Below are 26,853 nucleotides of genomic sequence, written 5' to 3'. Positions count from 1 at the left end.
GAATTCAAGGCCACAGTGAGCCACGATCACACCATTATACTCCAGCCTGCATGACACAGTGAGATCTCATCTCAAAAAAATAAAAATTAATTAATTTTAAAAAAACAAACAAAACTGAGAGTCATGAAATTGCATGCCGGTACTTTAAACCATTTTGACACAAACTGCAAAGTATCAAAGCCCCCTCAAAAATAGGAAAATAAAACAAGTAAGAGTTACACAAAAATTATAAATTTAGACAAGGTCTGTAGTATAAAATGTAACAAAAAATAACCTGACAAGGTCCATTCCTAATAGTGCTTCTTCATCACAAACTTCTTCTCTTCCCCATACAGCTTCATTCCCAATGCAAACTCCATGCTCATTGGCTCCCATTTCTGCCCCCCACAACCACGCTGGGCGACTCAGGACAACAGCATATGTTTCAGAAACTTGATCAATTTCTATATATGTACACTGTAAAAAAAAAAAAAAGTCATAGCAAGAACCACAAAACCAGAAAAGTTATCAAAATCCAGAATTTAAAAAAATCAGTCAGAAGACAAAACGGTTATGAAAGAGGTAAAGGAAATATAAACAAATTGAAATTTTCAATAATAAAGGCATTACCCTTAAAACATATTCAGAATAACCCTAAAATATTTATTCATTCAAATATTTGCTGAGCATTTCCTATTATAAAACATTCTGCCAAGAGATATGTTAGTTACAAAGATGAATCAGATAAAGATCTCACTTTTGAGAAACTAAAACTTGTACATTAAGATAAAATAAAGTGTAAAGTATTAGGGTCATGAAGTGAAGACAAGGTGCTATTGGAGCTCAGGAGAAAGATGGTCTCTAGCTGTAATATCTTGAAACATTTTTGTAGATGTGTGAGTTGAAGCTTAAGGAAGTAGTTCTCAACCTCAATATCCAGTGTTTCTTGATTAGTGATATAATTACTCATATGGTAGCCTTTGAATACAAGAGTTTTGTCATAGGAATCTCACATCACATTTTGAAGTCATCCATTAGGTATGTCCACAGTAATGAAAAGAATGAGAACCACTGGTTTACAGGACATGCTATATTTAAATATGAAGAAATAAAGTGGAAGTGGTATCACAGATGAATAAGTGGTCTTAGCAAAAGAAAAAAATATGGCATAGGATACAGAGAAAAGTCTAATATTTAATATGTTTTAATATTAGAATATCAATAAAATAAAATCTAAAAAGTATGAATTAGCAACAATAGCATAATTTGAAGCTCTCATTTTAAGTTCCACATTAAATGGGTTTTTTAAATAAGTTTTTAAAGGATCCTTTAATTAATGTGTATACGACCAAGTAACCACATAAAATGTATATTGATAGTGTTAACATAGGGCCTAATAAACCTTTTTTGATGTGTCGTAAAACTGTCATTCCCAAAGTCTGGGATGACTTTCCTATTCTACATCAAGTAGAACCTATACCAATTCAGAATCAGAATCCTTTTTGTCCATCAAATTCCAGCTAACTCCAAGCTGAATTAAATGTTCATTCTCTTCTGCTGCCACAGCATGCTACTGTTACTTAAATTTAGCATTTAAACCATCCTATTTTATAATGGGGTATAATGCATACACATCTTATTCCTATACTAGACTCTAAGCTCCTGGAACAGAGGCTTGACAGCTGACTTTAAATCTCTTGCCCTATCTAACATGCTTGCATATGGAAAGCATTCAAATATTTATTCAAAGAATGGATAATTTTATTATTGTTATTTCAACTTCCTCCAAATCACTGAAATAAAAGATCACAGTTTATTTCTGACTCATTTATTTTTCAAATGTAAGTTCCTCAATTTTAACTTCTACAGTTTCTTCCAAATTGCTATTTATAGAAATAACTTTATGATATTTTTAAAAGGCATATTGCTAACAAAACATTTATTTCACCTACCTTAAGACGTTCTCCCAGGTTATCATGAACTGCAGGAGGAAAATAAACCACCTCTTGTACTTCATCACAGAGTCTATCTGAATTTTTTCCAAAAATAATCCTGTTATCGACTGTTGCTGGAGGTAATGCCACGAAAGTGTCACAGGAAAAAGGTTCCATTTTTTTAACTAAAAATTATACAGATGTTTTAAAATAAAAAAACACTTTTAAGTATATAAAAATAAAGAGTTTTACTCAATGACCAAAGGATATTATTGCTACATCTAATTAAGGATGTTCATTAAAGCTTTGATTTTTTTATTTTTATTTTTTGGAGACAAGGTGTAGCTCTTTCACCCAGGCTGGAGTGCAGTTGTATGATCAGGGCTTACTGCAGCCTGGAACTCCTGGGCTCAGGAGATCCTCCCCCTTCTGCCTCCCAAAGCCCTGGGATTAAAGGCATGAGTAACCGTGCTTGGCTGTTCATTAAAGTTTTACATTTTGTATACTATAGCCTAAAAATCAGTAAGAATATGACTTGGGACTCAATCTTGTACTACAACTCAATAAGAAAATGGCAATGAGAACTACCTTCTTCTAGTGTATAGTTCATATTTATTCTCTAAGACCTTTCTCTCCTAAAGTCTTCCCTGAATTTCGTTTCACCATTTCCATATTTGGGAATCCGTGTACCTAGCTCTACCGTTGTAAAGGCTAGATTCCATTACATTTGTGTATATATAAGTCCCTTTACTGGACAATGAGATCCTTGAGGGCTGGGAGTATGTCTTACTAATCTTTGTATTCTCATTGCTGGAACTTGTCTTATGGAAAACAATCTTATGTGCCCAGTACTTCCTCAAAGGAAGGAAGGAGGGGTCTTATTTGAGCTAGGAAATAATACAGATTATAATTCTGATGAGACTGAAATTTTGAAACACTCATTGATTCAGACAAAAATATGTCAATATAATTCCAAATTGCTGATATTTCTAGGAGAAAGTTCACATATTTAATTTATAAATCGCAATTATATACTTTAATATCTAGATTACCTCTTCAGTTGTAACTTGGAAAATCTTAGATCTTCACTTACAATAGAACACCTAAAGGTCTTTATTTTGCTGCCAGAACAGACACATTGTTTTACAGAGTTTCCTTCTTTCCTTTAATAATGACAAAACGTTAAGATGGCTTTACACAGGCAGATGCTAGCAATTTAAAAACAAAATTTAAATATAATAAATGTTTCCTTAAAAAGAAAACAAAATGACTAAATAAAAACTTCAGCCTGAAACTCCTAAGGGTTTTCCTCTTCTCCTCAGTGAGGAGAAGTCTGATGTCTTGATGGCTTCTGTTATTTTCTTTCTGTATTTCAACCCTTATGTCCTGGATCTCCTTCTATTTGTGTTTTATAGTTAGTTCCATCACTATATAACTTTGCAAGACTATTTAATCTCTCTCTTCCCTATGCCTTCTGCCTCATCAGAAAAATAAAAGACACTATTTGATGGGTTGTTATGAGAACTTAATAAGGCAGCACGTAAAGTGTTTTGCACAGTGCATAGAACACAGTAGATACTCACATGAAAGCTGTTATTGTTATTATTTTGTAGGAGAGAAAATTTCTCATAAAGGATTATTCTTTTTTTTTTTTTTTTTTTTTTTTGATGGAGTTTAACTCTTGTTGCCCGGGCTGGAGTGCAATGGCGCAGTCTCGGCTCACTGCAACCTCCGCCTCCCGGGTTCAAGTGATTCTCCTGCCTCAGCCTCCCGAGTAGCTGGGATTACAGGTGCGTGCCACCACACCCGGCTAATTTTTTGGTATTTTTAGTAGAGATGGGGTTTCACCATGTTGGCCAGGCTGGACTTGAACTCCTGACCTCAGGTGATCCACCCACCTTGGCCTCCCAAAGTGCTGGGATTACAGGCGTGAGCTACCGCGCCCGGCCAAGGTTTATTCTTAACATTACCCTGATAGAGAATTTGGCTGGTGGATCACCTGCTGCAGTAGCAGCCACGTCCACTCAAACACCTGGAGTCCCAGGGGCCATCAAGCTGCAATAGGTAACCTGAGCTGCCTAACTGGGGTCGTAGGGAAAGCTAAGGAAACTTGCCCCCTGGTTAGAATGGCACCTAGCCCACTGAGGAGGTGAAGCCTTGAGAGATTTTACCAACTCCTAACGCGTATTCGTCATTCAATAAGTATTTATTGAACGTCTTTCGGCGCCAGCACCGTACAGCTGGGGACAAAATAGACAGGGCCTCCATTCTTGCAGAGCTGTCTGTCATTGTATTTCACGCGCTCTTAGTTCAGCCGGCGCTTTCAGAAACATCATACGGTTGGATTCTCGCAAGCATACTACGGTTAGGGCCGGAATTATTATCTTCATAACATAGATGAGAAAAACAGTGCAGAAAAGTTTTTGCAGCTCGAGTCAGAGTTCACAGAAAGTAATGGGCTCGAGCTTCAAGCACCTTTGGTCGAAGGGCCGCCGCGGTCCACCCCGCACCCCGGGCCTGGGCGCTCAAACCACAGCCGGTGCAGCTGGGCTCCGGAGCCCCTCGGTCAAGCAGTGCCGCGCCACAGTTGGGTCTTCCCGGTTTCTGTCTCAACTATGCACGCCCCTCCCCCGTGCGCGCCCCTCACCTGGCCTCCCAGCTACCCGAAGTGACAGGTGGACGGAGAGAGGAGTGGCCAGCGGAGGCATCAGTTGCCGGAAGCTGTCACCTTTGATCTCGGAAGTTCCCCTTGCTGATGGAAACGCAGTTCCGGTTAGGAGGCTGAGTTTGTTTACGTTGCTTACAGATCTAGCTCCTGCTTTCCCTAGTTCCAGTTCCAAGATGGGGAAATCCTTCGCCAACTTCATGTGCAAGAAAGACTTTCATCCTGCCTCCAAATCCAATATTAAAAAAGTGAGTAAACAGACCCAGGGAGGGATCAGGCCCACTGGGACTGCCTTCCCAGAGGCTGCTGGAAGTGAATGTGGTGGTGTCTCTGAGATCCCTAGGACAGCCTCCGCTTCTCTAGGCCTAAAGCCCTGGTGGTCTCGCCTTTCTCTGCTGAGCAGCTCGCTGACGCAGCGGGTCCTCAGCGTTTATTCTGCAACAGCGAGGAGACCGGTGGCCTAGAGAATCTTTGTCGGCCAGAATGTAAATCCATAATATGTGAAGACTAACGTCAAAATTCTGCAGTACTTCCCTCAGCTGATTCTGGTTTTTTGTCTTTTCGGATCCCAGGGATCACGGCTTCTGAACTCTACTTTTCTGTACAAAGAAGTCTCCCCGTTTATTTAAGATAGATCTTAAAAAAATTTACCCAATAATCTAGTGTCTTTTTAATGACCTCGTTGAAGTTTAGTGTTTTACATAATTACAGGTCTACCAGGTGTAATACCTTGGTGAATATCATAGTAATGAAAAGCAGAAGAGTGAAGTAGGAAGAATCGGCTTTGGAGTCAAACCTGGATTCTAGTTATTCGAGCAGTCACTTTTAGCCTTAAGACCTTGCACAAAATATTTGTAATATCTGACCCTCAGTCTTTTAATCTGTAAATTAAGGATGATTGACTTAATTGTGAGGATTAAGTGAAATAGTGGAGATAAACGATTTGAAACAACATAGGCATGTATCACTGTGTCCACTACAGAGAGGAGGTGCTCAATAAAATGTTGATTGCCCCTACATAGAAACTTGTGAAAATAACTAAGCTTTTATTTGTTTTTAGAACGAGTTGAGGTGATGAGATACTGCTATATACTCTCACTTCTAGACCAGTGATTCTCAACTTTTTTTCACTGTTACCTTCCTAAGGAGTCTTATTAAACATTTTTTCTTAATAACTCCCCCATGAAATTTTAATAACACAGATACACCTTGAAAGCTCTTTGGTATTCATCCAAGCCCCATCTCCTCATTTTATAAATGAGGAAACAAATTTGCCAAGAGTTACACAGCTAGTTAAATGTTGTACCAGAACTAGGATCTGGAACACCTGATTAACCCAGTGATTTTTCCACTGCACCAGTTTGTGTTTGTGTGGTTCCAACTGTGGGAGGGAGAGGTTTCTTGTATTTGGTTGGCTCAATAACTTTTGACACCAAACACAGACATTTCCTTTCTCTGCATACTTAGGGGGTCAGTGTTACTATTTTTACAAGAATGAAGAGATTAGATGGAATTCAGGTGCTTGCTTATTTGCTGTTTAGAGACAAATATACCTGAGAAATCATAACTTTTTACTGGAACTTTTGACATTTCGCTTTATAAATTTCAATGTATCAGCTTTCTTACAAGAAAAAAGAAATCCATGGAGAATAACTTTTGCAAGTCCACTATGAGAAATTCAGTAAAGCAGTTATAGGCTTAGAACCTACATTCTTCTCATCCGTGTAAAGTGTTATGTAAAATGTACCAAATATTGTTGGCCTCTTTGATCTGTTTTATACTTTTCCCAGGATAGAGGAGAAGAATGAAATGTTTTTGATTAGCAGACCTTTCTAGATAGTTAACACTTTATGGGGAGAGGGGGTAACCTTTAGCATTCTTTATTAACTAAGGATAAAGGAACTATATTAAATGAAGATAAATATAAAAATTTATTAGGGTAGGAGGAAACTTTTGGAGGTGATGGATATGTTTATAGTGTAGATTGTGGTGATGGTTTCACAGGGATATACGTGTCACCAAACTCAGGTTGTATACATTAAATATGTACAGGTTTTTATATGTCATACTCCAGTAAAGTTGTGTTTTGTTTTGTTTTGTTTTGTTTTTTAAGAAATAGAAGTGGAAGAAACAAAGGAGTTTGATCAAAGAGTGCAAAAGAGTTCCACCATGAAAATTTTAAGGGCCAGGTATGGTGGCTCATACCTATAATTCCAACACTTTGAGAGGCCAGGAATTCAAGACCAGCATGGGCAACAAAGTGAGACCCCATCTATGTTTAAAAAGAAAGAAAGAAAATTCTAATTGTAAAATTAGGCATGTTGGGTTTATTAAAGTCCAGTAGGTTCTTTTTTTCCTTGTTTGTTTTCAGTTTCCCAAGCTTATAAAAAGTCCGGTAGGTTTTAAGGTCTCATTTGCTCACCAAAAATAAGAGTGAATGCTGTATATCTTCTGGTCACTCTGTTATGTATTGTTATGTGCTGCCTCAATCATTTATGTCACAGGATACACTGTTTTGTTCAGCTGTTCTTTTTTTTTTCTTGACTTTGTTAATGAAGGAAGCAGTTAATTTACATTGTGGTCCAAGCTCTTTAGTCTTCTTGTGGACTGGCAAACAGTTCACAAACTGGCTATTGACAATAGCACCACTGTAAACTCCCTTTTTTGTGAAACTCTCTGTTCCCTTAGCTGTAATAACTACTCCCTTCTAGTTTTCCAGCTCTCTTATTAGACTGTTCTTTTCCCATCAACTTCACTGGATCTTTATTAGCCTGCTCCTAAAATATAAGTGTTCCCCAGAGTTTCATCCTTGGCCCACTTCTTGCTTACTTAGTATGCTTACCCCAAGCAATCACATCCAACTAGCCCGTTTTAACTAGCCTGTTTACTCATGACTCAAATCTGCAGTCCCAGTTTTCTCTTCTTAACTTTGATGTGGCTCAAGACAGCTATCTACTAGACATTTGCATCTTGATATCCTATAGGCACCTCAAACTCAACATATCTGATATAAAAATGTTTTACCCCAAATCAGCTCTTTTTATACTTGCTATCTCATATGGGTAGAAATATAGATAGTAAAACAATCATTCATCCTGTTACCCAAACCAGAAGCTCAGGATTCATCCCTTTTCCCATCACTCCTTTATCTAGTCAATCACTGAATGCTATTGGTCTTACCTTCCAAATATCTCTTGAATCCATCTTTCCTTTCTGTCACTACTGCCTGTGTCTTAATTCAGACCCTTGTCATCTTTCACCTATATCGTTGCATTTCCTAAGTGGTTCTACTGCCTCCAATCTTGAGTCCTCTCAAATCCATTCACTACACAGCCATCAGAATAGTCATTTTTCATTTTAACAGCTCTGCTGAGATAAATTTACATATCATACAAAACCCATGTAAAATGTACAATTTAGTGGTTTTTAAAATATATTCATGGAGTTAAGTAATCATTACCACAAACAATTTTAGAACTTTGTCATCACCCCAAAAAGAAACCCCCGTCGGGCACGGTGGCTCACGCCTGTAATCTCTGCACTTTGGGTGGCTGAGGCTGGCGGATCACCCGAGGTCAGGAATTCAAGACAGCCTGGCCAACATGGTGAAACCCTGTCTCTACTAAAAATACAAAAATTAGCTGGGTGTGGTGGCGGGCGCTTGTAATCCCAGCTACTTGGGAGGCTGAGGTAGGAGAATCGCATGAACCTGGGAGGCGGAGATTGCAGTGAGCCAAGATTGCACCACTGCACTCCAGCCTGGGTGACAGAGTGAGACACTGTCTCAAAAAAAAAAAAAGAAACCCCCATACCTGTTAGTCACTCCCATTTCTCCTTAACTCTTCTCCCTCTCTCCAGCCCTAGGCAAGCACTAATCTACTTTCTGTTAGTGGATTTGCCTATTCTGGAAATTCATTTAAATGGAATCATGCAATCTGTGGTCTTTTGTGACTGGCTACTCTCACCATAATGTTTTTGAAGTTATCCATGGTATGGCATGTATCAGTACTTTTTCCTTTTTATTGCTAAATAATATTCCATTGTATGGATGTAAGTTATTTCGATAGAATTGTCTTTTTTTAAGCACAAATCTGATCTCTTTCAACCCCTTATTAAAATATTACAGGATTGAGTCCAAGTAATCTCACTCCATAGTTTTTCTCCTTCTCCCCTCCTACTATTCTCCCACCTCAGATTTATTTATTTATTTATTTATTTATTTTTTGAGAGGGAGGCTCACTCTGTTGCCCAGGCTGGAGTGCAGTGATGCAGTCTCAGCTCACTGAAGCCTCTACCTCCCAGGCTCAGGTGATTCACCTGCCTCAGCTTCCCGAGTAGCTGGGATTACAGATACACACCACCACACCTGGCTAATTTTTGAATTTTTAGTAGAGATGGGGTTTCACCATGTTGGCTAGGCTGGTCTCGAACTCCTGACTTAAGGTGATGTGCCCACCTCAGCCCAACCTCAGATTTTATATGTTAGTAATATTGAACTACTTACGTTCTATTTTATATCTCTGGGCCTTTGCCTGAGTCATTCTCTCTGCCAGTAATATCGTGCCCTGTTTTTTCCCTTGGCCATGCCTTGATCCTTTTCAAAACCCTGTCAAATGTGTTTGAAATTACCTGTGTATTGAGTTCTTGCGGCAAAGTTTTTAATAGCAAAATACTGGAAATTTCTTAAGTGCCCATTTATATAGTAGGAGATAAATAAATTATAAATTATGGTATAGTCCCACAATATGCAACGTTACCACCCAAAAGAAGAAAGTGTTTGTTTACTGATCCGTATTAGTCTTGTATTAGTATTAGTCTGTTCTCATGCTGCTATGAAGAAATACCTGAGACTGGGTAATTTATAAGGAAAGAAGTTTAATTGACTCGCAGTTCTGCAGGGCTGGAGAGGCCTCAGGAAACTTAAAATCATGGCAGAAGGGGAAGCAAACGTGTTTCTTCACATGGTGGCAGCAAGGAGAAATGCCGAGCAAAAGAGGAAAAGCTCCTTTTCTAATGGTTTAATCCATCAGATTTCGTGAGAACTCACTATCATGAAAACACCATGGAGGTAACAGACCCTATAATTCAGTTACCTCCCATCGGGTCCCTCCCATGATACGCGGGGATTATGGGAACTACAATTCAAGATGAGATTTGGGTGGGGACACAGCCAAACCATATCATTCCACCCCAGCCCCTTCCAGATCTCATGTCCTCACATTTCAAAACACAATCCTGCCCTTACAACAGTCCACCAAAGTCTTAACTCATTCCAGCATTAACTCAAATGTCTAAGTCCAAAGTCTCATGTAAGACAAGGCAAGTCCCTTCCACCTATGAGCCTGTAAAATCAAAAGCAAGTTAATGACTTCCTGGATACAATAGGAGTACAGGCACTGGGTAAATATACCCATTCCCAATGGGACAATTTGGACAAAACAAAGGGGCTACAGGCCCCATGCAAGTCCAAAATCCAATAGGGCAGTCATTAAGCCTTAAAGTTCCAAAAGGATCTCCTTTGACTTCATGTCTCATATCCAGGGTGTGCTAATGCAAGAGGTAGGCTCCCACAGCCTTGGGCAGCTCTGCCCCTGTGGTTTTGCAGGGTATAGCCCCCCTCCTGGATGCTTTCATGGGCTGGTGTTGAGTGTCTGTGGCTTTTCCAGGCACATGGTGCACGTTGATGGATCTACTATACTGGGGTCTGGAGGACAGTGGCCCTCTTCTCACAGCTCCGCTAGGCAGTACCCCAGGAGGGACTCTGTGTGGGGGCTCCGACCCCACATTTCCCTTCCGCACTGCCCTAGTAGAGGTTCTCCAAGAGAGTTCCACCCGTGCAGCAAACATCTGCCTGGACATCCAGGTGTTTCCATACATCTTCTGAAATCTGGGAAAACTGAGGTTCCCAAACCTCAGTTCTTGCCTTTTGCGCACCTGCAGGCCCAACATCACATGAAAGCTGCCAAGGTTTGGGGCTTGCATTCTCTGAAGCAATGGCCATAGCTGGAGTGGCTGGAATGCAGGGCACGAAGACCAAAGGTTGTACACAGCAGTTGGGAGGCTGGACCTGGCCCAGGAAACCACTTTTTTCCTTCTCCTAGGCCTCCAGGCCTGTGATGGGAGGGGCTGCTGTGAAGGCCTCTGACATACCCTGGAGACATTTTCCCTTGTCTTGGTGATTAATGTTCTACTTCTCATTATTTATGCAAATTTCTGCAGCCAGCTTGAATTTCTCCCCAGAAAATAGGGTTTTCTTTTCTATTGCATTGTCAGGCTGCAGAATTTCCAGAATTTTATGCTGTGCTTCCCCTTGAATGCTTTACTGCTTAGAAATTTCTTCTACCGGATACCTTAAGTCATCTCTCTCAAGTTCAAAGTTCCATAGATCTCTGGGGCAGAGGCAAAATGCCACCAGTTTCTTTGCATAGCAAGAGAGACTTTTGCTCCACTTCCCAAAAGGTTTCCCATCTCCATCTGAGACCACCTCATCCTGGACTTCATTATCCATATTATTATCAGCATTTTGATTAAAGCCATTCAACAAGTCTCCAGGAAGTTCCATACTTTCCCACATCTTCCTGTTTTCTGAGCCCTCCAATTCTCTAGGAAGTTCCAAAGTTTCCCACATTTTCCTGTTCCAACCTCTGCCTGTTACCCAGTTCTAAAGTCACTTCCACATTTTCGGGTATCCTTTTAGCAGCACTCCATTCTACCTATACCAATTTACTATATTAGTCTATTCTCACGCTGCTATGAAGAATTAACCAAGACTGAGTAATTTATAAAGGAAAGAGGTTTAATTGACAGGGCTGAGGAGGCCTCAGGAAACTTAGAATCATGGCAGAAGGGGAAGCAAACATGTCCTTCTCCACATGGTAGCAGTGAGTAGAAGTGCTGAGCAAAAGAGGAAAAATGCCTTATAAAACCACCAGATCTCGTGAGAACTCACGCACTGTCATGAGAACAGCATGAAGTGTAACCACCCCCATGATTGAATTACATCCCACCGGGTCCCTCCCATGACACATGGGGATTATGGGAACTATGATTCAAGATGAGATTTGTATGGGGACACAGCCAAACCATATCAGATCTCCATGGTATATAATTTTATTTTTTACATATTTTGTGTACGTGTGTGTGTTGGTGTAAAGTATGTTACCATTTATATAAGAAGAATGTTGTATATGTTCTTTTGCATATATATATATATATATTAGAACATCTTGGAAGGATATATAAGAAATGTATAACATTGACTACCTATGAATATAGTTAACATAATTTAAACTATAAGTACAGCTTTTAAAAAACCAAAACTTGATATAAAGCATTCTATGGACTGGGCACAGTGGCTTACGCCTGTAATCCCAACACTTGGGGAGGCTGAGGCAGGCAGATTGCCTGAGGTCAGGAGTTCAAGACCAGCCTGGCCAACATAGCGAAACCCCTTCTCTACTAAAAATACAAAAAAATTAATTTGGTGTGGTGGTAGGCTCCTGTAATCCCAGCTACTCCAGAGGCTGAGGCAGGAAAATCACTTCAACCTGGGAGGCAGAGGTTGCAGTGAGCCAAGATCGTGCCACTGCACTCCAGCCTGGGTAATAGCCAGACTCCGTCTCAAAAATAAAAAGAACTCGTATCAAGGCACTTCAGATTTTTCAGGTGTTAATTTGTAATGATTTAATTACGGCCAAATTGGATTATGTTGTAAACTTTCAGCCAAGTTTATCCAGCTCTTGGCCTGTGGGTCACATGTGGCCCAGGACAGCTCTGAATGCGGCCCAACACAAATTTGTAAACTTTCTTAACACATTATGAGATTTTTTTTCCCTTTTTTTTTTTTTTTAGCTCATTGACTATCGTTAGTATATTTTGTGCAGCCCAAGACAATTCTTCTTCCACTGTGTATTAGTGTGTTTTCTGTGGCCCAGGGAAGACAAAAGATTGGGCACTCCTGCTTTAAACAATTGCATTTTATATTTTATTATACAAGAAAAGCAGACTTTAATTTAAATCCAACAATTTAATTTGCATTTTTACTTCACTAATCTAGGTATGGATGGCAGAACAGAAAATATCATATGATAAGAAGAAACAAGAAGAATTGATGCAGCAATATCTTAAAGAACAAGAATCATATGATAATAGGTAAGAAATTCTGTTATGCCAGTATATCTAGAATTATCAATTTCATGGGAATATTTTCCTACTGAATGATATATTAAGTCAGTTTTTTGGAATCAAATACCCAATTATAGGATTCGTTTCTTTCCATGAGGGCTATCTCTTTTACTCTCATACCTGTAGATGGCCACTTTTTCCAGCTTTACCCATAATTCACGTAAAATATAGATTCATGTGACTCATATACAGTCTTTGAGCAAGTCTCAAATTAGGCAAAGCTTAGAAGAACAATCATGTCTATACTTGAACTGCTGAGACCTCTTACAAACTTATTTCTTTAACATACTCAAAAGAAAAGATACCCAGGATACTTTCAAGAGGAAAAGTAAAGTGACTTTATTTGACATGCATGTCATTGTTCTGTTAAAAGCTGTATCGTGACTAGAGTTCTTCATTGGTGTCTTCTAACATGGTACCTGCCTTTAGCTATTGTGTTTGTATATGCAGATCTAACACTGAAGCTGGTTTCTCTTGGTTAATCAAGCAACCGAATAGTGGTGTTTTGGTAAATTGTCCATGAAGTTCAGTTTTCAATCAAAATATGAAATTTAGCAAAGTAATACTAAACTATTACTACTCTTTAAAATATAATATATTGAGAGGAAAGTTAAAGAAATAAAAGTTAAGTAGCTTTCTCACTAATTTCATTTAATCTTAGTAACTTTTATTGAGTACCTACTCCATGCGCGGCAATAAGTGGTATTATAGGGACCTATAAAAGTGTGTGAAGTGTAGTTTCTCTCTACCCTTAAGAAACCCTAGTAAGAGATACATACATATAGTTCAAGGCCAAATATAATAACTGATGTATTAAAAACATACACTGCTTTTAAAAATACAGCATGTATTTCCAGTATAGGAAAGAATAATTCTATTTAGGATAACGAAAGACTTTATGGAAGAGGTGACATTTAAGCTGAACTCTGAAGAATGATAAGCATTTAGATAGGTGTTCTCAACTGAGCACCGTTTTTTGCACTCCCCTCTCCCCCGCACCCTGCCCAGGGAACATGTGGCAATGTTTGGAGACATTGTTTTGACAATGTTTTGATTGTCACAACTGCGGACTGGGGTGCTATCAACATCTAGTGGGTGGAGACTGTGGATGCTGCAAAACAGCCTACAATGCACAGGACAGCTCCACACAACAAAGAACTATCTAGTTCAAAATGTCAATAGCATCACTGTTTAAAAACCCTAATTTGGTCGGGTGCGGTGGCTCATGCCTGTAATCTCAGCACTTTGGGAGGCCAAGGTGGGCAGATCACCTGAGGTCGGGAGTTCGAGACCAGCCTGACCAACATGGAGAAACCCCGTTTCTACTAAGAAATACAAAATTAGCCAAGCCTGGTAGTACATGCCTGTAATCCCAGCTACTCAGGAGGCTGAGGCAGGAGAATTGCTTGAACCTGGGAGGCAGAAGTTGTGATGAGCCAAGATCATGCCACTGAACTCCAGCCTGGGCAACAAGAGCGAAACTCCGTCTCAAACAACAACAACAAAAAACCTTATTTTTATATTATTAATAGTAAAAACATATTGGAAAATGGAGACGGTGTTCAGGAAACAGTTGTTGAGTTAGAGGGATAAAAACAGAGTGGAGGTGGAAAACTAGGTTTGAAACAGATCACAGTGTTCATGTTTATTCTTTATCTTAAAAAAAAGTTACTATTTTCCCTTTTAATTAATATTTGAAGCCCTGCAAATACCCTGTTTCTCCTTGGACTTTTGCCTAATTTTGGTATTCATCAATAGATCTTGCCTGCATCAGTTATTTATTTCTGTGATGTTCTAATGGTTATTTTCTATTTCTATCATTCCCTCTACATTTATTAATTTGAATTCCTCTGTAAGGAAGAATTTCCCTTATCTAGTTATTATTAATTTTCTATCAATATGGACTCATGGCTGTTTATTTAATTCTTTGGATTATAATATAATACTATTGTTACTTATTTTCTTGCTCCAGTTGTTTCAGTTTGGGCCATTGAGAGCTTTGTTAGATTGGCTTGTATATCCATTTAACATGCACCGACCCTGTTTTTTTTTTTTTGTTTCTTTTTTTTTAATGCTGCTTCTGGTCCCACGAGATGGTCAGACTCGTCTTTTATTTTCCTTGCTGCAGCACTGGAATCAACCAGTTTTCCAAGGCACCCAGATTCCTTTCATTGGTGAATGATATTTAGAAACCAGGATCTGAGCACTAAGTGTGTTCATTGCTACTGAGATGTTATTACTTCTAGGTTTGGTCATTTGAATGCAAATTTATGAGTAATTGGTCATTTGCCAAGTGTTTATTTCTTCCTCATTCAAAAGTACTGTTTTTGATAGCCAATTTCATTCTTCAGTAATCTGTTGTTTCTCTTTTAAGTTTTTACTGTCATAGAGATTTCTTAATGTTTATTATATCAATCACTTTAGCCACTTTATACTTTTTTCCTAAGATGAAAAAAAATTTTTTTTTTTTTTTTTTTTTTTTTTTTGAGAGGAAGGTCTCACTCTGTTGCCCAGGCTGGAGTGCAGTGGTACGATTATAACTCACTGCAGCCTCAAACTTCTGGGTTCAAGCAATCCTCCTGCTTTGGCCTCATGAGTAGCTGGAACTACAGGCGCGCACAACCACACCCGGGTAATTTTTTCTTTTCTGTAGAGACAGGTTCTCTCACTCACTGTGTTGATCAGTCTGATCTTGAACTCCTGGACTCAAGCAATCCTCCCACCTTGGCCTCCCAAAGTGCTGGGATTACAGGCATGAGCCACCACGCCCAGCTGAAAATCACATTTATTATTCTGTCTAGATACATACAAAGATTTTATGGGATGTCAAAAAAATCTATGTAAATTTTTAGTTGAGGTTAAAACAAAAATACCGATATTATACCTTTACCTTTTATTTTATATATGTGTTGACTTTTGCATAAAGTGGGAAACAATCTTTTAGTTTGGGTTTTATTATTATTTTTGTTTCAATATAAATGAATTGGACTGGGGACGATGGCTCATGCCTGTAATCCCAACACTTTGTGGCAGGAGGATTGCTTGAGTCCAGGAGTTTGAGACCAGCATGGGCAACATAGTGAGACTTTGTCTCTAAAAAAAAACAAAAAAACAAAGAAAGAGAAATAAATAAAAAAATACAAATATAAGTGAAATGGTTTGTCTGTGGGTTTGTTTGTAAAATATATATTGCATAAAATTTACCATTTTACGTGTGCAATTCAGTGTACCCTTAAATTCAGTGTGGTGAACCATCATCATTTCCAAAACTTTTTTGCTATCTCAAACAGAAACTTGGTAACCATTAAACCATTAAAGAAGAATTCCCAATTCCCCTTGGCCCACAGCCCCTGGCAACCACCATTCTACTTTCTGTGTCTATGAATTTGCCTATTCTAAATGTCTCATATAAATTGAATCATATATTTGTTCCTTTGTGTCTGGCTTGTTTCACTTAGTATAATGTGTCCAAGGTTCATATATGTTGTAATATGTATCAGCACTGTATTCCTTTTTGTGGCTGAATAATTCTCTTTTGTATGTACATACCACATTTTGTTTATCCATCTGTTTGAGTATTGGGTTACTTCCACCTTTTGGCTATTGTGAATAATGCTGCTGTAAACATTGGCATAGAAATACCTGGTCAAGTCCTTGTTTTTAGTTCCTTTGGGTATACACCTAGGAGCGGAATTGCTGGATCACATGGTAGGTTTATATTTAGCATTTTGAGGAACCATAAAACTGGTTGTCACAGTGACTGCACGATTTTACATTTCCTACTAGTAATGGACTTGGGTTTCAGTTTCTCCATATCCTCTCTAACATTTATTATTTTCCTTTTTTTTTTTTTGGAAGATAGCCAGCCAGTAAGTGCAAGGTGATATCTCATTGTGATTTTGATTTGCATTTCCCTAATAACTAGTGATACTGAGCTTGGCTTTCAGTGTATTTGATTTTGATTTTTTTTTTTTTTTTTTTGAGATGGAGTCTCACTCTATTGCCCAGCCTGGAGTGCAGTGGCGTGATCTCGGCTCACTCCAACCTCTGCCCGCCAGGTTCAAGTGATTTTTGTGCCTCAGCCTCCCGAGTAGCTGGGACTACAGGCGTCCGCCACCACACCTGGCTAATTTTTGTATTTTTAGTAGAGACGGAGTTTCACCATGTTGGCCAAGCTGGTCTCGAACTCCTGACCTCAGGTGATCCACCCGTCTCAGCCTCCCAAAGTGCTGGGATTACAGACGTGAGCCCCCGTGCCCAACTGATTTTGATATTTTTAATGATGTGAATTTAAGATGTAACTTATACACTTGTTTAAAGTGTTTGTTGTTTTTAAATATATTTAGACTTTTGGAGCCATCACTGTAATCTAATTTCAGAACATTTACATTATCCAAAAAAGAAATATTCTACCCATTAGCAGTCACTTCTCATTCCCCTGCCTTTTTCCTCTTCTACCTCTCAGCGCTGAGCAGCCACTAATTTACTTGCTGTCTCTATAGATTTACCTATTCTGGGCATGACCTATAAATTAGATCATATGTAATGTGGTCTTTTGTGACTGGCTTCTTTCACATAGCGTAATGCTTTTGAAGTTGACCCATGGTATTGCATGTATCAGTACTTCAGTCCCTTTTATTGCTGAATATCACTCTATTTATGTCTACATCTATTGGATGTAGATCCCTGTGGCCTTTTGCTTCTTTTTTACAGGTCTTTATAGAATCCAGTGGATATAAGGAGAGGAATTATAATCATGTCATATATCCTTTGTGATTGTCTTTTCCAAATATAAGGAGAAACTATATTCACTCTTTAGCCTTCTTCTTTATTATTTTTACTTGGATGTTACGAATTAAAACTTTGACTGAACCAGTCATTCCATTTGTTACAGAGCTTTTTTTTCTAAAAAGCCTAGTGTATCTTTTTTTAAACAGAACTCAAACAGGGAACTTTTAGTGTTAAAACAGAACTATAAAGAATGTGATTTTTGTCATGCATCAGACACTGAGTCCATCATACTAGTTGGCATGTGTAGACTTTTTTGCTGTTGTTGTTTTTGAGACAGAGCCTGGCTCTGTCGCCCAGGCTGGAGTCCAGTGGCACGATCTCGGCTCACTGCAACCTCCGCCTCCCAGGTTCAAGTGATTCTCCTGCCTCAGCCTCCCGAGTAGCTGGGATTACAGGCATGCACCACTACACCTGGCTAATTTTTATATTTTTGGTAGAGACAGGGTTTCTCCATGTTGACCAGGCTGGTCTCAAACTCCTGACCTCAGGTGATCCACTTGCTTTGGCCTCCCAACATGCTGGGATTACAGGTGTGAGCCACTGTGCCCAGCTGTAGACTTTCTTTAAATTATTCTTTTTTCACTCACCTCGCGAAAGAATTTTATTTTCTCATTTACTGTGACTCTTACAAGCCCTGGTTGGATTTGACTTCCTAAAGAAATCCCTGAGAGACTAATTTTTTCCAAAACTGATTCCTTTGCCTTTTCTTTTTTTGGTGGGAAAAAACAAAACCTTTTGATCCCTTACAATTAAGAAAAAGTGTTGGCACTATTTAACTAAATTGTAAATTTGTGATGGCATATGGGATTTCAAAGTTGTCATAATTTCCACAGCATTTCAGGGTTTAAGAAAATCCTGTAAGAAAAATGACCATGTTATTTTTCCCCTTTTTTGTTAGGATGGGTAGGATCTTTCAGGTAGTAAGAAAGTCTCAGAGCTTATAACCAGTTACTAAAGAGACAGCACTGTTTAATTTCCATTCAGATGTAATCTAGTTAGTGGAGTAAAGTTTTAGAATTCTGTTTCTAACAAAAATATTTTATCTTAATTCCCTTAGGCTTTTTGGTGGGGAGTGGATTATTCTATAATTTTTTTTTTGTCCTACATAAAATCGTTAACTTTGTCTTGTTTCACTTAGATTGCTTATGGGAGATGAACGTGTAAAGAATGGCCTTAATTTCATGTATGAAGCCCCACCAGGAGCTAAAAAAGGTACTTACCTCCTTCCTTTTCTTTTTTTTTTTTTTTTTTTTTTTTTTGAGGTAGAGTCTTGCCCTGTCGTCCAGGCTGGAGTGCAGTGGTGCCATCTCAACACACTACAACCTCTACCTCCTGGGTTCAAGCAATTCTCCTGCCTCAGCCTCCCGAGTAGCTGGGATTACAGGAGCACGCCACCACGCCCAGCTAATTTTTGTATCTTTAGTAGAGACAGAGTTTCACCACGTTGGCCAGGCTGGTCTTGAACTCCTGACCTCGTGATCTACCTGCCTCGGCCTCCCAAAGTGCTGGGATTACGAGCGTGAGCCACCGCGCCTGGCCTCCTTCCTTTTCTTGTAAGTCTTTGATGTGTTTGCAGCTAAAGATGGAAAAGTACTATGACATATTTTTTTAAAGTTGCTCTCCATCTTTTAAAATTGCTGTTATCCTGTGAAGATAATAAAAACTATAATCATACAACAGAATAAATACTAAAAAATATCTTTCTAATCTGATAATATTTCATAATGTGCCCTTTGAGAAGGAAAAAACCTTCATGTCCAAAGTACACTTATTCTGTCATAATTTGCATATGTATCTTTAGTCCTTCTTACTAAATATTTAATGCATTTGTAAATAAAAAACATAATATTCACTGTCAATGAACAGTAAAAAGTTTAAAAACGGAATTAACATACTTATTAATTTTAATTTTGTATTTTATCCTGCAGTGGTCTGAATTTTTATCATGTGAAAGAAGAAAAAAAGTCAAACTAATGAATTCTTATAAGTGACAATTAAATAACATGATATCATAGTGTATACAGTAGATTTTTATATTGAAGTTTTTAACTTGTCATACCTTTTTTCTTCCATATTTTTGATATGCAATCAAGAAAACAAAGAGGTAAAGTGCTATTTTCTATGTCTGAATTTACTTGCAATTGATTGTATTATATGGAAAAATTAAAAGAATTTTCAATGAATGTTTTTAGAAAGAAGAAACAGAAGGAGAGACCGAATACAAATTTGAGTGGCAGAAAGGAGCCCCACGAGAAAAGTAGGGATTGGTTTACTTTTAAGACAAGATATGTATCATTAAATTTATATTTACTGATATCCCATCTTATGTTGCTTTTTTAGTCATTAGAGGAGGCAACTGATGTGAAAAGTTATTTTTAATGATTTTAATTAGCTGTCTTATTCAACTAATCTGTTTGCTCATAGTCTTGTTTTATATACTTTTTCATTTTTTTAATATCACAAATTATCAGACTAGACACATAATAACTAAATGGTGTTTGGAAATACTAGATAGATTTTATAGTTCTGTATTCTTACTGAAGTAATATATTTCATAATGTTCTTAGAACTGTAAAACTATTTTTCTGATTAACTGCTGTTTAATTTTTTAAATTATTCTTAATATTGTGTTTGTACATTTCCTCTATTTAATAGATATGCCAAAGATGACATGAACATCAGAGATCAGCCCTTTGGTATTCAGGCAAGTGACACATATTTTACTCTGTAAGAATAATTTTTATTTAATAAACGTATCTTTATATTGTTGTCTAAAAGGTGTTTAAGCTGAAAAGGGGCACTATGGTTTTGATTTGTATCAGATAATATAAGGAATAGAGGAGAAAACATAAAATGTAGTAAGCTGATAAAAGACAGGAATCAGGCTGGGCGTGGTGGCTCACGCCTGTAATTTCAGCGCTTTGGGAGGCCGAGGTGGGCGGATCACGAGGTCAGGAGTTTGAGACCAGCCAGGCCGACATGGTGAAACCCTGTCTCTACTAAAAATGCAAAAAATTAGTCAGCCATGGGGGCAGGCGCCTGTAATCCCAGCTACTCAGGAGGCTGAGGCAGGAGAATCGCTGGAACCCAGGAGGTGGAGGTTGCAGTGATCCGAGACTGCACCATTGCACTCCAGCCTGGGCAATAGAGCGAGACTCCATCTCAAAAAAAAAAAAAAAAGACAGGAATCAAACTTTTGTAGTGAGAGCTATAATGATATTGGTCTCTGCAGTTTTCAGAAAATTTGGAGAATCAGCTCAAGGTCAAGAAAAGATTTAAATCTATTATTGGTTTAGAATCAGGACAGACTATCATCAGACAGCAAATCCTTGTAAAGAAAGTTTTATTGGAACACCGCTTTGCCTATTCATTTACTTGTTGGCTGTGGCTGCTTTCCCACTGCAGCAGCAGAGTTGAGTAGTTAGAATAGACAACATCTGTCCCAAAAAGCCTAAAATATTTACTACATTTGGACCTTTACAGAAAATGTTTACCAGCTCCGGGTTTTGAAATTTGAAACTTTAAAGGTTTACTTATTAAAATGAGAGAATTTAAGCTTAAATTCTTCACATAATGACATAATTCTTTTTGGTATTTTACCATTTCTTTTTGGATGACATTATATTGCCACCAAGTGAGAAGCAAAAAGAAATGGGAGTCAGCTTAGTTTCTAGGCAAAATTTATAGTGAAAGATTTTAGTCTTTGTATTAAACTACCAAACATAGTTTGGAGTCTTTTTCCCTGGAGATCTTTTAAAAATGTAATTTAGCTTAAATTCTATCAAGGAATAGGAATTTGAACATTGGTTAGATTCTTACTTTTTTAGTAACCAAAATCACATTCATTATTTCTCAGGTTCGAAATGTGAGGTGCATTAAATGTCACAAATGGGGTCATGTCAACACAGATCGAGAATGTCCTTTGTTTGGTCTTTCTGGAATCAATGCAAGTTCGGTTCCCACTGATGGCTCAGGTAGGCACTACACATGATTTGTTTCGGGAGAGGACAAACAAGGAAAGATAAAACAACATTTTTCTTTACTGTTTCTGGGTATTGTTTTATTTGGGTTTGTGTGTGTGGCTTGTTTGTTTGTTTGTTTTTGACTAAGACCATTCCCAAAATATGATTAATGGGAAACTCTGTTCATATATGTTGAATTGAAATGCTGTATAATAGGATTAAGTTTAATTTTTCCAGCCGAAGGCCCTATGAACTAAGTTTTAAAGTTAAATACATTAAACATAGTTTATCAGGCTAGTAGCCTAAAAATGGAAGGAAAAAATGCTGATTTCTCATATTCATATCCTGAATTATAAAAATAGACTGTACTGAAAGCCTCAGCAGCCATCTCTTTTTAGTACAGAGGTAAAAACAAAGCTGAGTACATTAAAATTGTTTTTTACTTAAAGTAAGTAACTGTCCTACATATTACTATCTACTTCAGAAAAATTGGTCTAATTTGGTTTAGATTATTTTGGTTCTTTTTCTAAAGAGATATTAAACTGAGAAGTTTTAACTTAAATTTATTAGTGCTTTGTTAGTATATTATTGAAACAGGCACAATAATCCAACCCTAACTTGTAATAGATCATAATAGAAACAATCTGTTTAATCCTGTAACCTTAAGCAAGTCCTTTCACTTTTATGAACTTCAGCTCCTTATTTTAAAATAAGGGTGATAGTATAACTCAGAGATTTCCTGCATTTTTAAAGCAGCTAGCACCTTTTTTTTTTTTCTTTTAAGAAATCTAACATGAAACCTCAGTATACGGAACATATAAAAGCAGGGCTGCTCTACTGAAGCAGATGCTCTGGGCATGAAGCCCTGTTCTCTCAGGCCACCAAGGCCTGTGATGCACCTCCTTAGACTCCCTTTGGCTTTCACTGCTGCCTCAGTCTGAGCCCAGGGTTTACCCTCAATCAACGTACGTTCTTCAGCCACTAATCACTAGCTAGAGATCCTGCTTCTTTCCAGCGAGCTGATTCAGGCTATAGGATTCAAAGTGCCAGTTCTCCTATTAGGAGTTTAGGAATTTGATGAATAAGTTTGGGGGTTTTTTTTTGTTTTTTTTTTTTTTGAGACAGCGTCTGGCTCTGTTGCCCAGGCTGGAGTGCAGTGGCGCAATCTCGGCTCACTGCAACCTCCAATTCCTGGGCTCAAGCTCTCTTCCCACCTCAGCCTCCCGAGTAGCTAGCTGAGACTACTGACACACACCACCATGCCTGGCTAGTTTTTGTATTTCTTAGTAGAGATAGGGTTTTGCCATGTTGCCTAGGCTGGTCTCGAACTCCTGGGCTCAAATTGATCCACCTGCCTCAGCCTCCCAAAGTGCTGGGATTACAGACCTGAGCCACCATGCCTGGCCAGTAACCACCTTTTAAGTAGAAGGAAACTATTTGTGCAGTTTACGTAGAAGGAAATTATTCGCTCAGTATTGTCAGGTGAGACAATAGGTCTGGCAATCTCTGACAAAAGAACATCCCACTGATACCACAGTACAGGTACCCTTAAAAGCTTACATACCTAATGCCTCCTCCTCCCTTGCCCCCAGCTAACTAGTAGAAGAAGGGAGAAAGGCCTCAAAGGAAATAAAGCCCCAACGAAAATGGAGTGGTGTACGTTATATACCCATTGGCTCAAATATTTCTGACCACTTCTTTTTTAGTCACAGGGATTTGTTGTTATATCTGGAAGTATAACCTGTTTTCTGGAAGGGATTGCATCTTTTCTTTCACTCGAACCTTATAGTGCCCCTGCGACTGCATGACTCATGGGTTGACTTGGGACAGGCAGAAGTAGTTGTCTGTATGTCTCAGCCTTGTGTAACTCTGAGCCTGAGTAGTATAGACTCCAGACTCAGTGCTTTCTTTTAATAATCAGTAGACTTGATTTCTTTTGAGTCTGTATTAGAAAGTCTGCTAACATTCAAAAGAACTTGTGCTAACTGAATAGTTAACCTGTTTTTAAGAGTATTGAAAACACTAAAACGTCAAAAAAACATGCCCACAATTATGTGAATTCAGATATAATAAAGCTGGTTATTGGCTCTTCTCCAGCCCTCCATTTCTTTCTTCTTTTTTTTTTTTTTCTGAGACAGAGTCTTGCTTTGCCACCCAGGCTGGAGTGCGGTGGCGGGATCTCGGCTCACTGCGGGCTCCACCTCCCGGGTTCATGCCGTTCTCCTGCCTCAGCGTCCCGAGTAGCTGGGACTACAGGTGCCCACCACCACGCCTGGCTAATTTTTTGTATTTTTAGTAGAGATGGGGTTTCACCATGTTAGCCAGGATGGTCTTGATCTCCTGACCTCGTGATCCACTCGCCTCGGCCTCCCAAAGTCCTGGGATTACAGACGTGAGCCGCTCCCGGCCCTCCAGCCCTCCATTTCTATTCATTAACTTTATAATAACTCAGTCACTCAATTTATACAATTGACATTTGTGGAACCCTCTTATGGTGGGGTTTTACTGTGGTACTATTCCTTAGTAAAATGAACTTTTTCAGGATCAAGTGAATGAAGTAGAAAAAATGCTCAAGTATTTGGTTCCTATCAAGTTTTAACATTTATGTAACCAGGCTTAAGAAGTCTACATATTAGTGATTCTTTTTCTGTATCTAAATGAATTGAGCACCTGGGTGGGAGAAGATGAGAAGCATTACGTTTGTGGAAATAGTATGGTTTCTCTGCATGAGGCTGATACCCCTAACATATAAAATGTTCTTTCAGGGCTGGGCGTGGTGGCTCATGCCTGTAATCCCAGCACGTTGAAAGCCCAAGGCAGGAGGATTGCTTGAGCTCAGGAGTTTGAGACCAGCCTGGGCAACATGATGAAACCCCATCTCTACAAAAAATACAAAAAAATTTAGCTGGGCTTGGTGGTCTGCACCTGTAGTCCCAGCTATTTGAGAGGCTGAGGCAGGAGGATTGTTTGAGCCCAGAAGGTTGAGGCTGCAGTGAGCCAGGTTTGCACCACTGTGCTCCAGCCCAGGTGACAAAGCGAGACTGTCTCAAAAACAAAAATGTTCTTTCAAGTCAATATGAAAAAGATGAATACACAAACACAAAGGAGCAAAGGACATAAAGATAGTTTACAAAAGGAGGAATTCAGATGGCCATTAAACATATGAAAATATTTTCAACAACATTAATAACCAAAGGAATGAAAACTAAAATATGTTACCTTTTTGCCCATCAAACCTTGGTAAAGATTTTTAGAAGGTATGCATCCAGTGTTGGCACAAATGTGGTAAAATGAACATTTTATTTTGCTTTTTAGGTTTTTTTTTGAGACAGAGTGTCATCCTGTTGCCCAGACTGGAGGGCAGTGACACAGGTCTCAACTCACTGCAACCTCTGCTTCCCAGGCTCAAGCAATCCCCTCACCTCAGCCTCCTGAGTAGCTGGGACTCACAGGCATAAGCCACCATGCCCAGCTAATTTTTGTACTTTTTGTAGAGATGGGGTTTCACCATGTTGCCCAGGCTGGTCTCAAACTCCTGAGCTCAAATGATCATCCCACCTCAGCCTCCCAAAGTGCTGGGATTACAGGTGTGATATACCGTGCCCAGCCAAAATGAACATTTTAATCCTCTCTTGATAAATTAGAGCAACCTTTCTGGAGAGGTTATATATTTGCTGATATATATCAAAAGCCTGAAAAACATGCATACCTTTTTACCTAGAAATTTGCCTTCCAGTAATTTATTAAAAAAAATGTGATAAGGCAGATTTTCAAAGATTTATAGTCGTGAAAGATTGGCAGCAACCCTAAATGTTCATCAGTGGTTGGTAAGATAAACATATTTATTCAGTCATCGTTTATGGAGCACTTTTTCTGTGCCAGGCCTTGTTCTAGGCTCTAGGAACAAAATACCAAACCTTTCATTATATTGGGAATGACACACAGTAAACTAATAAATAAGAAAATATCAGGTATTTATAAGTTCTGTGATGAATGTTTAATTGGATACTGTGATAAGAACTAAATGGAGAATTACTTTAGATTAAGTGATCAGGAAGGGCTTCTCTAAGGAAGCAATGTTAAGCTGAGACCTAAATGACAGGAAGGATGCTGGCATGCAAGACATGGGAAAAGAGTATTGAGCATCTTAGGCAAAAGGAATAACCTTTCTTATAGAGGAAACCATCAGTTCTGAGAAGCCATGTACTTAGTGGTTAAGCACACAGACTGAGGAGTTGTGGAGCTACACAGCTACCAGGTTTACAGCCAGGCGTCTATGTAGCTCCATACATAGCTAACTGCTTTGCTACCTAGTATCTGTGTAACTTTAGGCAAGCTGCTTAACATCTCTCTGCCTGCATTTGCTTAATTCTTAGCACTGAAGTTTTTTGCTTACTTTTTGAAATAATTGTATTTGCCAATTCTGTATTTGACATCTTGCACATCAGCCAGTAAGTTTTATTTTTTGAACCCAAGCTCATAGAAGATACAGGCACAACCCCTGATTTACAATCTAATCAGACACATCAAAATAACAAAGAGTAATCCCAGTTTACAACCTAGTCAGGAAAACAAAGTACGGTATTATGTAAGGCTCTATTTAATAGAGAGTAACTGAGTGTTAAATTATGTAGCTAATAGAGGAGGTGGGACTAAAATGAGCTCTGAAGTATTAAAACTTAGGTAGAAAGAAAGGTTGACCAAAAAAGAAAGATTCAAAGAAAAACATAAGCACGGAAGATTTAACTTGGATGACTTTAAATGATAGCAACAGATTTAAGTGGCTCTCAACAAGCTGGCCAAAAGGGCTTGGCCACTGATGCTGTAGCCAGTGTTTACTCAAGCTTACCTAATGTAAAGGTTCACTTAAGTATTTTGTGTAAATGTTGGTTCCCAAGCCCCTGTTGCAGAGGGGTTGTTGAAGAAGAGTCCTGAGAGGAGGGAGAAGTCTGAGCATGTTACTCTCCAAGATGACGTTCACGATCTGAAAGTTTGGTGAAACCACTGTAAGCAAAATTAATGCCATGGAAGAGTGTGTGTGTATGTGTGTGTGTGAAGAAACAGGCAAAACATACACACACACACACACACACACACACACACACACACACACGGGGATAGTATTGAGAAAAAGGAAAGATGGTAATGTGTTGAAAGAGCTTTTTTTTTTCAAGGTGAGGGAAGACATTTTCAACATCATTTCTAATTTTTCACCATTGTAAACAGTCTAAATATCCAGCCCTAGGGGAATGGCAAAGTAAGCTGTTGATATCTTAAGTAAACTAAGGAATACAATTGAATCTATGCTGTGATTCTAATATAAATCTATGGGCATGTA

The 26,853-nt window shown here is 38.6% G+C and overlaps 2 protein-coding genes across 4 annotated transcripts in view; one reads left to right on the top strand and one right to left on the bottom strand.

Annotated features, from left to right (window-relative positions):
* SCRN3 (secernin 3) overlaps window positions 1-4,780 on the bottom strand; it is a 31,722-nt gene extending 26,942 nt beyond the window's left edge. For all 3 annotated transcript variants that reach the window (XM_024243275.3, XM_024243277.3, XM_024243276.3), the window contains exons 1-3: window positions 4,561-4,780; window positions 1,932-2,098; window positions 275-456 (exon numbers count right to left, since the gene is read on the bottom strand). In XM_024243275.3, the coding sequence (XP_024099043.2) occupies window positions 275-456; window positions 1,932-2,098; window positions 4,561-4,780 (569 nt within the window). The remainder of the gene's footprint in view (window positions 1-274; window positions 457-1,931; window positions 2,099-4,560) is intronic.
* Window positions 4,648-26,853, top strand: part of CIR1 (corepressor interacting with RBPJ, CIR1) — a 47,538-nt gene continuing 25,332 nt past the window's right edge. The window contains exons 1-7 of the mRNA XM_024243278.3: window positions 4,648-4,826; window positions 12,635-12,729; window positions 18,692-18,765; window positions 19,647-19,657; window positions 19,746-19,810; window positions 20,209-20,257; window positions 21,410-21,527. Of these exons, the coding sequence (XP_024099046.2) occupies window positions 4,755-4,826; window positions 12,635-12,729; window positions 18,692-18,765; window positions 19,647-19,657; window positions 19,746-19,810; window positions 20,209-20,257; window positions 21,410-21,527 (484 nt within the window). The 5' untranslated portion in view covers window positions 4,648-4,754. The remainder of the gene's footprint in view (window positions 4,827-12,634; window positions 12,730-18,691; window positions 18,766-19,646; window positions 19,658-19,745; window positions 19,811-20,208; window positions 20,258-21,409; window positions 21,528-26,853) is intronic.

This window comes from Pongo abelii, chromosome 11 (assembly GCF_028885655.2).
Source record: "Pongo abelii isolate AG06213 chromosome 11, NHGRI_mPonAbe1-v2.0_pri, whole genome shotgun sequence".
In the NCBI taxonomy this organism is placed as follows: domain Eukaryota; kingdom Metazoa; phylum Chordata; class Mammalia; order Primates; family Hominidae; genus Pongo; species Pongo abelii.
The sequence above is the reverse complement of the archived record's forward strand: the minus strand, read 5'-3'. Positions and strand labels throughout refer to the sequence as shown.